This window comes from Kogia breviceps, chromosome 13 (genome assembly GCF_026419965.1).
Source record: "Kogia breviceps isolate mKogBre1 chromosome 13, mKogBre1 haplotype 1, whole genome shotgun sequence".
Taxonomy (NCBI): domain Eukaryota; kingdom Metazoa; phylum Chordata; class Mammalia; order Artiodactyla; family Physeteridae; genus Kogia; species Kogia breviceps.
In genome coordinates, this window is record NC_081322.1 from 43,805,106 (window position 1) to 43,821,544 (window position 16,439).

The window sequence follows — 16,439 nt, forward strand, 5'->3', positions numbered from 1 at the left end:
AGTGGCTCCAAATATTTCCAGTACCTGAAAATTTTAAAAATGACATTTCTTCCTGAACTCAGCATTATGGTAGTAATGAAGAATCTGGAATTAAAGTATTTCTGGGGAAGAAATATTTCTCCCAGCAGACAAAGACTCAGAGGCAGCAGCGAGTCGTGTATAATCAAGCTGCGATCAGAGCTGGCTGAAAAATGTACATCAATGAGAGATGATGCTTTTTGTCATAGTTAAGCATCTGTTGAGGGCCTGTTAGATATCAGACAGTGCTATAGAGAACAACCTGATTTGGCATCGTCATCGCAGTTAAATAATTTAAATAGAAAAAAAAAAAGAAAGGAAACTTATCATAATTGGGCAAAGGTAGGAAAATGATTCATATTTAGCTACATCATATGAATTAGTTCTGAGATTGCAGAAGCCATACAAAAAGATGGTTGGGTTTGTCCTTAGGGTCTTTGGTTGCCAAGAAACTAAGATTTGGGGCTGTCTCTTGGAGTTATGAAATTTGATGTAGAGCAATGGTCCTCCAATAATGGTCAGAGGGGTCCTGACCATTAGAGACCCTATTAGGACATCTAATACTAATTAGGACAAGTTCTTCACTTTCCAACTAAATATCTGTGGGAAGCCAAATTTTCTTCACATAGTTCAACCAAAACAACATATCACAGCAGATCAGCAGAGGCAGATGTGAGAATCCATCTGTCTTCTGTTAAGCAGGAATTACAGTGATTTGCAAACATGCAAAAGAGTGGTATTCTACTCACTAATTATTATTTTTTTTGGAGGGAAAATAAAGTTATTTTTTTCATAAAATTGTGCTACTTATGTTAACATGTAATGGTTTTATTTTAAATGAATTAAATAAATTCTTTAAAAATTTCCCTCAGTTTTAATTTCTAATGGTGTGTATATGGAGAAATAAAATTCATATATACACAAAGATTTTGGGGGTTCTCAGGTTTAAAAGTGTCAAGGGTCTTGAGATTAAGATTTTTAAAAGTTTGAGACCCACTGCTGTAAATGTTTAACTTATGAAAATGGAATCAGCCAACAGATAAAAATACAATGAAAGATGTTCATTCGCCCTTGCAAGAAGGACAAGAAACTTCTGGGAAACGGGAGGTTATTCAGAATGCGTGTATTGCAGGGAAGTGTTTACACTTAGATTGCCCTTAGCAACAGGAATTCATTGACCTTCCAACTCCCTTTAATTAATTTTTTAAGAATTGAAGTATAGTTGATTTACAATATTGTGTTTCAGGTGTACAGCAAAGTGATTCAGTTATATATATATACTTTTTTCAGATTATTTTCCATGGTAGCTTATCATAAGATATTGAATAGAGTTCTCTGTGCTAGACAGTAAATCTTTATTGTTTATCTGTTATCTATTTTACATATAGTAGTTTTGTATCTGTTAATCCCATACTCTTAATTTATCCCTCCGCTACTCCCTTTCTTCTTTGCTAACCATATGTTTGTTTTCTATGTCTGTGAGTCTATTTCTGTTTTGTAAATAAGTTCATTTGTATCCTTTTTTTTTTTTAAGAATCTACATATAAGCCATTTCATATGATATTTGTCTTTCTCTGTCTGACTTCACTTTGTATGATAATCTCTAGGTCCATCCATGTTGTTGCAAATGGCATTATTTCATTCTTTTTTATGACTAATATTCCAGTATATATATATATGTATATATCACATCGTCTTAAACCAATCATCAGTTGATGGGCACTTCGGTTGCTTCCATGTCTTGGCTATTGTAGATAGTGCTGCCATGAATATTGGGGTACATGTATTTTTTCAAATTAGAGTTTTCATCTTTTTTGATGATTGTGTCTTAGCTCTCCTTCATTTTGATTTTCATTGCTCTTTCTACTTCCAGTACAGACACTATATAATTTATTGTTTAAACTAGAACTCTCTTAAAGTAAAGGGAGGTTTTATTAATATGGCAGAGCAACAGACTTACCTGGCTGCTCTCTTTCTTATCCTGGTCAATAACTACCCTCCAAGAGAGGAATCGCTGAATCAAAGGATATGAAAACTCTTCTAGATCCTGTTCACTAACAGCTGTACTAGAGATGTGATTACATTAGGCAGGACTTGATTAGATTTCAGTAGTGCGTTTCTGTATTTGATCTCTAACACATTTTGTTATTCAAAGTTGAGCTCTGAAATTAGATAATCTCATTCAGATGGCAGTAGGTTCCCTAGTTGAACTCAAAGAGGATAACTGTAGTACTGTGAAATTTGGCATGTGATTTCACGCCATCATCTTGCCCCGGAAGAGTAAGTTCACTTGATAAGATTTGAGGCCTGGACTTGGATCCTGATTGTGGGCGGGGACTGTGCCCCAGGCACTATAAAAAGCCAGATTGTCTGAGCTCCCATTCACTTCACCAAGAAGCCTGGAGAGGTAAAAGTGAAGACTTCAGAGCTTCAGGGCATCAGCTGGAAGTCTCCAAATCAATGTAAGCAATCATTTCTGTCTGGGTTGTTTCCACTATCCCATTTCTCTCTCATTAGCTATAATTATCTTTTTAAAAAAATATATATATATATATATTTTTATAATTATCTTTTGAATACCCAGGAGTGGAATTGCTGGATCATACGGTAGTTTTATTTTTAATTGTTTGAGGAACCGCCATACTGTTTTCCATAATGGCTGCACCAATTTACATTCCCACCAAGAGTGCACAAGTGTTCCCTTTTCTCCACATCCTCACCAACATTTGTTGTTTGTAGATTATTTATTTATTTATTTATTACTGTAGGTCCTTGTTGGTTATCTATTTTAAATACAGCAGTGTGTACATGTCAATAGCAAACTCCCAATCTATCTCTCCCCCAATCCATTCCCTTGGTAACCATAAGTTCATTCTCTAAGTCTATGAATTTGCTTCTGTTTTGTAAGTAAGTTCATTTGTATCTTTTTTTTTTTTTAGATTCCACATATAAGCGATATCATATGATGTCTGTCTTTCTGTCTGACTTACTTCACTTAGTATGATAATCTCCAGGTCCATCCATGTTGCTGCAAATGGCATTATTTCATTCTTTTTAATGGCTGAGTAATATTCCATTGTGTTTATGTACCACATCTTCTTTATCCATTCATCTGTTGATGGACATTTAGGTTGCTCGCATGCCTTGGCTACTGTAAACAGTGCTGCAGTGAACATTGGGGTACATGTATCCTTTTGAACCACATTTTTCTCTGAATATATGTCCAGGAGTGGGATTGCTGGATCATATTGTAGCTCTATTTTTAATTTTTTAAGGAATCTACATAGTGTTTTCCATAGTGGCTGTACCATATTTGTAGATTTTTTGATGATTGCCATTTGAACAGGTGTGAGGTGATATTGTGGTTTTGATTTGCATTTCCCTGATGATTAGCAATGTTGAGCATATTTTCATGTGCCTGTTGGTCATTTTTATGTCTTCTTTGGAAAAATGTCTATTCAGATCCTCTGCCCATTTTTTAAACTGGGTTTTGTTTGTTTGTTTGTTTGTTTTGATGTTGAATTGTATGAGTTCTTTGTATTTTTGGATGTTAACTCTTTATCAGATATATAAAATGCCTTCTCCCATTCAGTATGTGGCCTTTTCTTTTTTTAATGATTGTATTTAGGTGTGGAAATTCTTTTTCTTCACTGCAAGTGACTTACAAAGTAATGCTGTTTAGGGGGTAAAGACTGTGCTCCTGGTTCCTGTTAAAGACCCAGTTGGGAAAAAAAAAAAAAAAAAAAGACCCAGTTGGACTTACCTCCTATGGGGAGAAGCTGTGGTCAGAGCAGACAAGACTTCACCCAGAAGTCTCCAGACAAGGTAAGCTGTCCCCCATGAAAAGACAATGTCCAACTGTCCTCTTTCTTGTGATCACTTAAATTTTGGATAGTTTTCCTCACAGACAGCGCCTTTGCTATGATTCTCTGTTGACTTAGTGTCACTTTCATGTCTAAACTACAGAAAGATTTACATTATTTAATTTTTGTATTCGATTTAGGTACATCCTGACTATTGAAGAGCAGATCAGGTACTGAAGGCTCCCAATGGCTCCCAGAAGCTAATAAAGGGCTTCTGTAGCTCAGTTCTGCTAAAGAGCGAACTTCAGGGACCATGGCCAACCATCTGCAAGAGGAGGCAGCCTGTCCAGTCTGTCAGGAGGTCTTCCTGAACCCCATTGCTCTCTCCTGTGCCCACACTTTCTGCTTTCATTGCATGCAAACTTGGATGGAAGAACAGAAGGATCTGAAATTGATCTGTCCCATATGTCGAGGCGTCAATGAGAGTCCTCCTTTGGAGGAATGGCAAGTTGGAGAACTGATTCTTCTCATCACACAGCATAGTTCCCAACTGGAGCAGGGTCTGCATGTGAATGATGAGTACCTGAAGTTCTGGGAGGACATAACTCTGGATGCAGCCACCGCCAACCCCTTTCTTATCCTCTCTGATGACCTAAGGAGTGTCCAGTGTGGGAAGATCTGCCAGAACCTGATGGAAGATCCCCAGAGATTTGCATACTGGGCTTGTATCCTGGGCACTCCGTGCTTCTCCTCTGGCTGTCATTACTGGGTGGTAGAAGTGGGAGAGGGGAATGAGTGGGCTCTGGGGGTCTGCAAAAAATCGGTTGACAGGAAGAGGAAGAGCAGTTTTTCCTCTGAACATGGCTTCTGGATCATCAGCATGAAGGCGGGAATAATCTATACCTGCTCCATCCCAGAAACCAGAATTCCTGCAAACCCTGGCCTTAGCCAAGTAGGAATTTTTCTAGATATTGAGTTGGAAGAAATCAAGTTTTTTGATGTTAGCAATGATGCCCTCATCTACATACACAGTAATTTCTCCTGTTTGGAGCCTTTGTGTCCGTTCTTTAGTCCTGAGTTCCCTGGAGAAGGTGATAATGGTGGCCCCCTAACCATCTGTCCATCAGGAACTCATCCCTTCCTAGAAACGTCCTGTGAGGTGAATGAGATCTCTGATGTGAGAAACGTCAGAATGACCCAAGAAGAGACAATTTTGTAGACTTTGTAGCTAAGCAATTTTTATTGATTTGAGGGTGTATTTTGTAGACCTTGCAGCTAAATAACTATGGGGTGTAGGGGGTGTTATTAAGCACTTTAAAGCCTCAGTTTTTTTGGTCTTTACTTGGGGATAATTATATCTCTCAGCCAAACAGCTGTGATGATCAGAGACTACACTGTGCATTTATTCTGTAGTATATACAATGGGGAGTTTTAGATTATAAATTAAATTATTACATTTTGTGGATAGGAACAATGCCTTTTTCATTATTTCATGCCTTTTCTATAGTATAATTCCTGATAATGATAACTGTCTGGGGAAAAAGAAGAATGAGATGCCAGAATGAGATATTTTGACATGAAATTTAAATGAGCTCTCTACAAATGTACTGGGAAAGAACTGTTTTTTATTTTTATTTTCTTGAAAGACAAAGAACCTTTCACTGAGGTGGCTATAGTTAGTGGTGATTCATGTTTGTCCTAATGAGAATGTTCAATAATTGGCATATTGGTTGGTTGTCAAAGTGGTATTGTATATATGATGGCCAAAAAGGTGCCAATAGGGTCAGTCAGAGAGTATCTGTCCTGGACTCCTTGCTTGGGGCCCTTCAGTTAATGTTGCACTTTCCTCTACCACAACTCATTGTCAGTAGATTAGCTTTACTGCACATGGGTGAGCAGACCCAAGTTTGGTCCAGTAACAGTTTCTCTAAGATTCTGGACCTTCTGGAATCAATTATATAAGGAGGGAAATGACTGTTTGGAACATTGGATCCTCTCACAACCTATCTGTAGTTTGTGCCCCTCCCCTCCATCACACCCACACTGTTTTAGACTGCAGTTTCCCACACCCCAGTCTTAAATGCTCATGATGGCTCCTTTTCAAACCACTCAGGGGCTTTTGGGTTGTATTTTAAAAATTTTACTGAGTCAGCCACTTCCAAGGTGGCATCTGTCCTAGGAATGCTGGGTTGGGACATGTTCTGGACTCTGACTTTGACTTCCTTTCCAAAGAGACCCAGAATTGTTACAGGAAGAGGGACCCCTTCCAGGGCCCAAGAGTGGGCTCTTGTCTAACACTCAGAAATGAATTGCCTGAGGAGACACATGTACTGACAAAGCAAAGACTTTACAGTAAGTCCCCTACATAAGAACCTTCAAGTTGTAAACTTTCAAAGATGCGAATGTAGGTTCGCATGTCCAATCACGTAAGTTAGTTCACATGTCTGGCATACATTGTCACGTACGTGCATCCTCTACAAGTGGTTGTGCTTTTGTGTATTTTACTGTACAGTACCGTATAGAGTACAGTATCTTTATTTCAAGCCCAAGTTGTCCAGAAGCAAGCGTAAAAGCAGCGGTGATATAGTTGGTACTGCTAAGAAGCACCAAGCAATAATGATGGAACTTGCCGTGCAACATGAGGAGCTTACTAATGAAGTCCTGATGGAACTGGAGGCCCAGAGAAGGGACAAAGAGAGACAATAGGAAGAAGAAGTAACTGAAGAACCAAAGAGATTCACAAGACAGGAAATGGCAAGGGGATTTTCTTTAGTTGAGGAGGCACTATTAGTTTTTGAGTCATAGGGCCCGAACGTAGAACGGTACATGAAGGTTGCAGCAGCCGATCAGAATGTAATCCAGCACTACCATGTCATCTATGACGAGAAAAAAAGAGCTACTACCCAGACATCACTGGATCGTTTTTTCAAGAGGGTAGATAGAATTGAATCCAGCAAGGAACCAGATCTGTGCCATCCACATCAGGTGTGAGTGAAACTGCAGCTTGCCCTCCATCTTCTATTGCTGACCATCCTTCAGCTCTACCATCTTCCACCTCCTCTCCCTCCTCCAGCCAGTAACTCTTCTTGCCTGTTCACTCGATGCCAGCCCCTCTATGCCAGCTGTTGTACTGTACTACTGTACTTTTCAAGGTACTGTACTGTAGGATTAAAAATGTTTTCTTTATTCTGAGTGTCTGTTTTTTATGTATTATTTGTGTGAAAAGTATTATAAACCTATTACAGTACATTACTGTATAGCCGATTGTGTTAGTTGGGTACCTAGGCTAACTTTGTTGGACTTACAAACAAATTGGACTTACGAACACGCTCTCAGAACAGAACTCGTTCGTATGTAGGGGACTTACTGTATTGGGAAGGGGCTGTGGCTGGGCGGAGAGCTGCAGGGTAAGGGCACCCAGGAGAACTGCTCTGCCACGTGGCTCTCAGTCTCAGCTTTTATGGTAATAGGGTTGTCTCTGGCCAATCATCTTGCTTGACCCATATTTGGTCTGACTCAGGGTCCTTCCTGGTGGCGCCAATATCTCTCAGTCAAGCTGGAGTCTAGAGCAAAGGATTCTGGGAGGTTGGTAGGACAATATTATGGGATCGCGTCTCCTCCTTCTTTTTGGCCCTTCTCGAATTCGCCTGGTTAGTTTTCAGTGGCAGCACCATGTTCTTTATCGGGACCTCTTGTGGTGAGACAACTCATCGTGCCTGGCCAGTGCGAGCGGTTTCGGTCAACCGTTCCCTAACAGAATTGTCATCTCCTGTTTCTTTCCAACATCCACTGGAGATGAGGGACGGCCCAGTGTGGTGTTTTGTTGTTGTTGTTATTCCCTTTTGATCCATATGATTTTATTTCAGGAGTCTCCTTGCCCTTCTCTGACACTGGGTCTAGGTGGGGACCACCCCAATCCACATTAACAGGTGTTTGTATTGTTGAAACAAAAGTTTTCTGAGACAATACCTATGACGAGTGATACACTATAATTTTCTTTTATTATATTTTATTAGAAAAAATCCTGGTCTCACACACTAATTTGATTTCAGAACTCACCAGTAGGTTAGAACTGCAATTTGAAAAGCTGGGAATGTCCCTGGGCTTCTCATGTCTTTGAGTGCTAAAGAGAAGGCAGCCCCAGTTTCCTAGGACTAGAGGTAACAGTATGTGTTATAATCTGCATATTTCAGCTTCTCTCAAGGACCATTTGCTTTAAGGGACTTTCTGTCTCTTCTTCAGGGGGATTTAAGTTCTAAGCTTTCCTTCATCCCAGCTAAAGGACGTGAGTGATTTTTTTCTTCATCAAACATTAAGGGAAAATGCCAGTGGCCAATGATTGGCCTGTTTCTTTTTTTCCTATCTGAATCACTGTGGCCCAGGGGAAATGATGAAGGCTGGGTCACATTCTCATCCTGTTGCCAATCGGTATTTTTCCTTAGCAAAATATTTCACATATCCAAATCTTTAGCATGTCTATTGCTACAACACTAATCTAAACCTCACACGTATCCCATCTGGACGGTTGTGACAGCCTCCTAACCTCCTTGCTCCACCCCCGCCTTTCCTTAGTTCACTTCCACCCGGGAACCAAAATGATCCTTTTAAACTATCCATCAGGTCATTCCCATCTTAAACCCTGCAAGGATTAATAGGTCAGGGGGAATAAATTCTCTCAGATGCCCTCCCTCACACTCTCCCCTCACTCCTCTCCAGGAGCACTAGCTTTCTTTCCACCAGAGCCAGCTTCCCAGGGCTCAAATCCTATTTTTGTTACTTTCAGTTATGTGATTTTGGACAAGTTATCCAACTTCTCTATGCCTCAGTTCCCTACTTAGTAAAGAGGGATTAATAAGAAACCCAACCTTTAGGATTGTTATATGGATTAAATTTGATAATTCACCTCGATTGTTTAGCTCTGGGCCTTGCTTGTAGACTGTGTTATTTGTTGCCAATTAATGACATCATCTAGTATCTTTGGTGACGTGTGAAGTTGGCTATTTATTTAACATACTCCTTCTCATGTTGGAAACATCTTTTTAATCCCAGTTTTTAAAATACTTTAAACTTATTCAGGAAGAGGTATTGCATTTTGACTAGACTTTTAGTAATGAAACAATTGTTTGGTATTACTTATGGATTGATAGAAGAAAGCATCTTGGTGTGCCCATCCCCCTCACACATCTGTGTAAGTTCCTTCCCTCCTTCTTCCCCTCCCCCAGCTAACCCCTCCCACTGTTGCAAACTGTGGTGTGGACTGATGCAAAGGTTTTAATTGGCTCTGGGGGTAGAGGTGGAGTCAATATGGGGAACAGAACTCTGGTTGCCTCAAAAAGCAATAGTAGTATGAGGATAATTACAATTCTGTATCTAATTGGTATGTTAGGATAATATCAATCAATTATTATTGCACCTCCCACCTCCCCTCCAACAACCCTTCTCAGATTTCAGCTTTCCAGCCCTCAGCCCTTGCTACCCCCTATCTGGGAATCCTTAATAAAATACCTCCCCACCCAAAGTTGGCCGGAATCATACCCCTTACTCTTTTTTTCATATCTACCTCTGCCTCTCCCTCACTGTCCCTCCAAGCAATACGTTTTATACGTAATGTTCTTTCCACTGTGGTCTTCTTGGACTAAACTGATTAAGTACCTAGGCCACCCTGCCTCAATTAGCATAACTGACTAAAACTACAGGCTAGGTGGGGAAGGAGAACAAGAAAAGGCTGTGGAGATGCAGGGAAAGAAGGGTGAGGGCCGGGCTGAGCTCCAACCAAGGCTAATGGTGAAGGAGGAACTCAGTCCTCCCCACCTGAGTCACAGGGATGGGGGGAAAACTTATACTACCCTCAACATCTCTATTTGGGAGGAAGACTAGTCCCCCACCACTCCAAGACATAGTTGATTTGAACGACTTGATTTGGCCATAAAGGCTCAGATGACATAAGCGGCCGGAGCAATGATTCTCAGCCCTGGTTTCTCCTTACAATCATGTGAGGAATTTCAAAAGTTCCCAGACCCCAAACCACGTCCTAAACCAATCAAATTGGAACCTCGGGGATGGGACCCAGACAGTGGTACTTCTCCAGGTTTTCTAGGTGATTTCAGTGTGCAGCCAGGGTTGAAAATCACCGGACTAAAGAACTGGTTCCAAAAGTTTATTGTGCCTCAGAATCTCTTGGATGAATTCAGTAGGTCTGGGGTGGGGCCCCAAAATTTGCATTTGTAATCAGTTCCCAAGTGATGCTGGTGGGAACCACACTTAGAAACCAGTGGACTAGAGGACAGAGTGCACTTTAATTTTCATTCTTGAATTAAGTCCATTAATTAATTTAAAATTTAATTCCATTTTAGTTTTAATTTAACTTTAATTCTTGCATTAAAAACCAAAACAATTAGAAAAACCTGGAACAGTTGAAGAGAAGGGAGGGGGAATGAGGGACGTTAGCTGGGATTAAATCAGTGTGTTTAGAAAACTCAGATAACATTACGGACATTCTAGCCCACCACCAGCCCCTCTGCATATTGATCACAAGATTTTCATCAATTCGGATACCCTGATAATACCCCAAAGTGTGTATAAAAATGACTGTTCACCATAATGACCCAAGCCTGTATTCTTCTTAATATTTGGTTTTAGGGCTTTCTGTAAGAAGAAGGTTCTTTTTCAAGCCTTTCTGGCCCCTTTTTTCCATAGAAAGCAATCAGGAAAAAGTGGTGAGATTTTCTGCTTCTTAAGAGGTTACTGTCTCTGGACAGTCCGTACATGTTCGCTTAGAGTTTGGTGAGTGCTGTTCTTTGTTTTTCATAGGTGGCAGATTCTGCCCAGACTCTAAAATGTACTGATAGGTATGGGTGCCACATGCAGCCTGGTCTTAGACTTCCTCGTGTCAAGCTTCTAAGAGCCTTTCTTAAGAAACAGCTGGCTCTCCGTCTTTGCCCGCTTTTTGGTCTCTTCCTTCATCCTGATGCTCTACTCTCTTGGACCATAAGGGTAAAGGGCTGCCTCAGGGCCTGAGAGAAGCCTGTGCCCATGAAGTGTACAGGGACCCCTGACGGCTGCAGAGCCTCTCTGCTTGCCTTGGAACTTCACCTCTGACTTGACCAATGTGATACAGAAAAAAACAGCTTTCCATTTTAAGCCTGTGTTATGATGTGATTTCTTTCTTTTTTTTTTTGGATTTTATTTTATTTATTTTTATACAGAAGGTTCTTATTAGTTATCTATTTTACACATATTACTGTATATATGTCAATCCCAATCTCCCAATTCATCCCACCACCACCACCACCACCACCACCACCACACCAAACCCCTGCACCCTGCCATTTCCCCCCCTTGGTGTCCATACATTTGTTCTCTACATATGTGTCTTTATTTCTGCCCTGCAAACTGGTTCATCTGTACCATTTTTCTAGGTTCCACATATATGCGTTAATATACAATATTTGTTTTTCTCTTTCTGACTTGCTTCACTCTGTATGACAGTCTCTAGATCCATCCACGTCTCTACAAATGATGCAGTTTTGTTCCTTTTTGTGGCTGAGTAATATTCCATTTTATATATGTACCACATCTTCTTTATCAATTCATCAGTTGATGGGCATTTAGGTTGCTTACAAGACCTGGCTATTGTAAATAGTGCTGTAATGAACATTGGGGTGCATGTGTCTTTTTAAATTATGGTTTTCTCTGGGTATATGCCCAGGAGTGGGATTGCTGGGTCATATGATAATTCTATTTTTAGTTTTTTAAGGAACCTCCATACTGTTCTCCATAGTGGTTGTATCAATTTACATTGCCGTTTCTCCACACCCTCTCCAGCATTTGTTGTTTGTAGATTTTCTGATGATGCCCATTCTAAGTGGTGTGAGGTGATACCTCATTGTAGATTTGACTTGCATTTCTCTAATAATTAGTGATGTTGAGCAGCTTTTCATGAGCATCTTGGTGATCTGTATGTCTTCTTTGGAAAAATGGCTATTTAGGTCTTCTGCCCATTTTTAGATTGGGTTGTTTGTTTTTTTTTGATATTGACCTGCATGAGCTGTTTATACATTTTGGAGATTAATCCTTTGTCCGTTGATTTGTTTGCAAATATTTTCTCCCATTCTGAGGGTTGTCTTTTCATCTTGTTTGTAGTTTCCTTTGCTGTGCAAAAGCTTTGAAGTTTCATTAGGTCCCGTTTGTTTATTTTTGTTTTTATTTCCATTACTCTAGCAGGTGGATCAAAAAAGATCTTGCTGTGATTTATGTCAAAGAGTGTTCTTCCTATGTTTTCCTTTAAGAGCTTTATAATGTCAGGTCTTACATTTAGGTCTCTAATCCATTTTGAGTTTATTTTTGTATATGGTGTTCGGGAATGTTCTAATTTCATTCTTTTACATGTAGCTGTCCAGTTTTCCCAGCACCACTTATTGAACAGACTGTCTTTTCTCCATTGTATATCCTTGCCTCCTTTGTGATAGATTAGTTGACAATAGGTGTATGGGTTTATCTCTGGGCTTTCTATCCTGTTCCATGATCTATATTTCTGTTTTTGTGCCAGTACCATATTGTCTTGATTACTGTAGCTTTGTAGTATAGTCTGAAGTCAGGGAGTCTGATTCCTCCAACTCCATTTATTCCCTCAAGACTGCTTTGGCTATTCGGGGTCTTTTGTGTCTCCATACAAATTTTAAGATTTTTTGTTCTAGTTCTGTGAAAAATGCCATTGGTAGTTTGATAGGGATTGCACTGAATCTGTACAGTGCTTTGGGTAGTATAGTCATCTTCACAATATTGATTCTTCCAATCTAAGAACATGGTATATCTCTCCATCTATTTGTGTCATCTTTGATTTCTTTCATCAGTGTCATAGTTTTCTGAGTACGGGTCTCTTACCTCCTTAGGTAGGTATATTTCTAGGTATTTTATTCGTTTTTTTGCAATGGTGAATAGGATTGTTTCCTTAATTTCTCTTTCTGATCTTTTGTTGTTAGTGTATAGGAATGCAAGAGATTTCTGTGCATTAATTTTGTATCCTGCAACTTTACCAAATTCATTGATTAGCTCTAGTAGTTTTCTGGTGGCATATTTAGGATTCTCTATGTCTAGTATCAAGTCATCTGCAAACAGTGACAGTTTTACTTCTTCTTTTCCAATTTGTATTCCTTTCCTTTCTTTTTCTTCTCTGATTGCCGTGGCTAGGACTTCCAAAACTGTGTTGAATAATAGTCGTGAGAGTGGGCAACCTTGTTTTGTTCCTGATCTTAGAGGAAATGCTTTCAATTTTTCACCATTGAGAATGACATTTGCTCTGGGTTTATCATATATGGCCTTTATTATGTTAAGGTAGTTTCGTTCTGTGCCCACTTTCTGGAGAGTTTTTATCATAAATGGGTGTTGAATTTTGTCAAAAGCTTTTTCTGCATCTATTTAGATGATCATATGGTTTTTATTCTTCAATTTGTTAATATGGTGTATCACATTGATCAGTTTGCATATATTGAAGAATCCTTGCACCCCTGGGATAAATCCCACTTGATCATGGAGTATGATCCTTTTCATGTGTTGTTGAATTCTGTTTGCTAGCATTTTGTTGAGGATTTTTGCATCCGTATTCATCAGTGATATTGGTCTGTAATTTTCTTTTTTTTTTTTGTAGTATCTTTGTCTGGTTTTGGTATCAGGGTGATGGTGGCCTCATAGAATGAGTTTGGGAGGGTTCCTTCCTCTGAAATTTTTTGGAAGAATTTGAGAAGGATGGGTGTTAGCTCTTTTCTAAATGTTTGATAAAACTCACCTGTGAAGCCATCTGGTCCTGGACTTTTGTTTGTTGGAAGATTTTTAATCACAGGTTCAATTCATTACTTGTGATTGTTTGTATTTTCTATTTCTTCCTGGTTCAGTCTTGGAAAGTTTTACCTTTCTAAGAATTTGTCCCTTTCTTCCAGGTTGTCCATTTTATTGGCATAGAGTTGCTTGTCGTAGTCTCTTATGATGCTTTGTATTTCTCTGGTGTCTGTTGTAACTTCTCCTTTTTCATTTCTAATTTTATTGATTTGAGTCCTCTCCCTCTTTTTCTTGATGAATCTGGCTAATGGTTTATCAATTTTGTTTATCTTCTCAAAGAAGCAGCTTTTAGTTTTATTGATCTTTGCTATTGTTTTATTTGTTTCTATGTCATTTATTTCTGCTCTGATCTTTATTATTTCTTTCCTTCTACTAACTTTGGGTTTTGTTTTTTCTTCTTTCTCTTTTTCCTTTAGGTGTAAGGTTAGATTTTATTTGAGATTTTTCATGTTTCTTGAGGTAGGCTTGTATTGTTATAAACTTCTCTTTTAGAGCTGCTTTTGCTGCATCCCATTGGTTTTGAATCATCATGTTTTCACTGTAATTTGTCTGTAGATATTTTGTGATTTCCTCCTTGATTTATTCAGTGATCTCTTGGTTATTAGTAACATCTTGTTTAGCCGCCATGTGTTTGTATTTTCTACGTTTTTTTCCCTGTAATTGATTTATAATGTCATAGCGTTGTGGTCAGAAAAGATGCTTGATATGATTTCAATTTTCTTAAATTTACCAAGGCTTGATTTGTGACCCAGGATGTGGTCTATCCTGGAGAATGTTCCCTGTGCACTTGAGAAGAAAGTGTAATCTGCTGTTTTTGGATGGAATGTCCTGTAAATATCAATTAAATCTATCTGGTATTGTGTCATTTAAAGCTTGTGTTTCCTTATTAATTTTCTGTTTGGATGATCTGTCCATTGGTGTAAGTGAGGTGTTAAAGTCCCCCACTATTATTGTGTTACTGTCGATTTCCTGTTTTATAGCTGTTAGCAGTTGCCTTATGTATTGAGGTGCTCCTATGTTGGGTGCATATATATTTATAATTGTTATATCTTCTTCTTGAATTGATCCCTTGATCATTATGTAGTGTCTTTCTTTGTCTCTTGTACCGTTCTTTATTTTAAAGTCTATTTTTTCTGATATGAGTATTGCTACTCCAGCTTTCTTGTGATTTCCATTTGCATGGAATATCTTTTTCTAGCCCTTCACTTTCAGTCTGTATGTGTCCCTAGGTCCGAAGTGGGTTTCATATAGACAGCATATATTGCTGGTCTTATTTTTGTATTCATTTAGCCAGTCTGTGTCTTTTGGTTGGAACATTTGACCCATTTACATTCAAGGTGATTATTGACATGTATTCTCCTATTACCATTTTCTTAACTGATTTGGGTTTGTTTTTGTTGGTCTTTTTCTCCTCTTCTGTTTTCCGCTTAGAGAAGTTCCTGTAGCATTTGTTGTAAAGCTGGTTTCTTGGTGCTGAATTCTGTTAGCTTTTGTCTGTCTGTAAAGCTTTTGATTTATCTGTCGAATCTCAATGAGATCCTTGCCAAGTAGAGTAATCTTGGTTGTAGGTTCTTCCCTTTCATCACATTAAATATATCATGGCACTCCCTTCTGGCTTGTAGAGTTTCTTCTGAAAAATCAGCTGTTAATCTTATGGGAGTTCCCTTGTATGTTATTTGTCATTTTTCCCTTGTTGCTTTCAGTAATTTTTCTTTGTCTTTAATTTTTGTCAATTTGATTGCTATGTGTCTCGGCCTGTTTCTCCTTGGATTTATCCTGCCTGGGACTCTCTGTGCTTCCTGGACTGGGGTGGCTATTTCCTTTCCCATGTTTGGGAAATTTTCTACTATAATCTCTTCTAATATTTTCTCGGTCCTTTCTCTCTCTCTCTCTTCTCCTTCTCGGACCCCTATAATGCAAATGATTTTGCATTTAATGTTGTCCCAGAGGTCTGTTGGGCTGTCTTCATTTCGTTTCATTCTTTTTTCTTTATTCTGTTCCATGGCAGTGCATTCCACCATTCTTTCTTCCAGGTCACTTATCCTTTCTTCTGCCTCAGTTATTATGCTATTGATTCCTTCTAGTGTATTTTTCATTTCAGTTATTGTATTGTTCATCTCTGCTTGTTTGTTCTTTAATTCTTCTAGTTGTTTGTTCTTTAATTCTTCTAGGTCTTTGTAACACATTTTTTGCATCTTCTCGATCTTTGCCTCCATTCTTTTTCCAAGGTTCTGGATCATCTTCACTGTCATTATTCTGAATTCTTTTTCTGTAAGGTTACCTATCTCCACTCCACTTTGTTGTTTTTCTGGGGTTTGATCTTGTTCCTTCATCTGGGGAGCTGGAAACTGATGAAATAAAATTTATATTTTATAGCAAAACAAGAAAAATGTAAACATATAATTTTACTCTGCCAGTTTGGACCTCCTCCCTCCCCTTTAGTGTGTATTGTGCATCTGGATAAACCAGACCTCCTTAGGAGATAATTTTCCTACATAATCTTGTAAGGGGCCATTAGGGTTATAATCCTCAGGTTGGCTCAAATAAAATTTTCCATTTTTTTCTTAGACTGACTACTGACTAATTTTGTTAACATATGCATGATATAGCCAGCAGGATATTAGAGATATCCACCAGAGGACACCTGGTGTCTACTCCCAACTTGCACTGAGTACCAACATGGGCCCTGTTGAACCCCACCGGCTTCTCAGTACTCCTCAGGTGTTCCAGAGAGTTCTCCTGATATCTGGATCTCCTTGCTTTTAAGTGATGAATTTTATTTGA

The 16,439-nt window shown here is 38.9% G+C and overlaps 1 protein-coding gene across 1 annotated transcript; it reads left to right on the top strand.

The window, feature by feature from the left end:
• The first annotated feature begins 4,134 nt into the window (after positions 1-4,134).
• RFPL4B (ret finger protein like 4B) lies at positions 4,135-5,040 on the top strand. The gene has a single exon (XM_059083188.1). It carries the CDS (start codon positions 4,135-4,137, stop codon positions 5,038-5,040), a length of 906 nt encoding a protein of 301 aa, XP_058939171.1.
• The last annotated feature ends 11,399 nt before the right edge of the window (positions 5,041-16,439 follow it).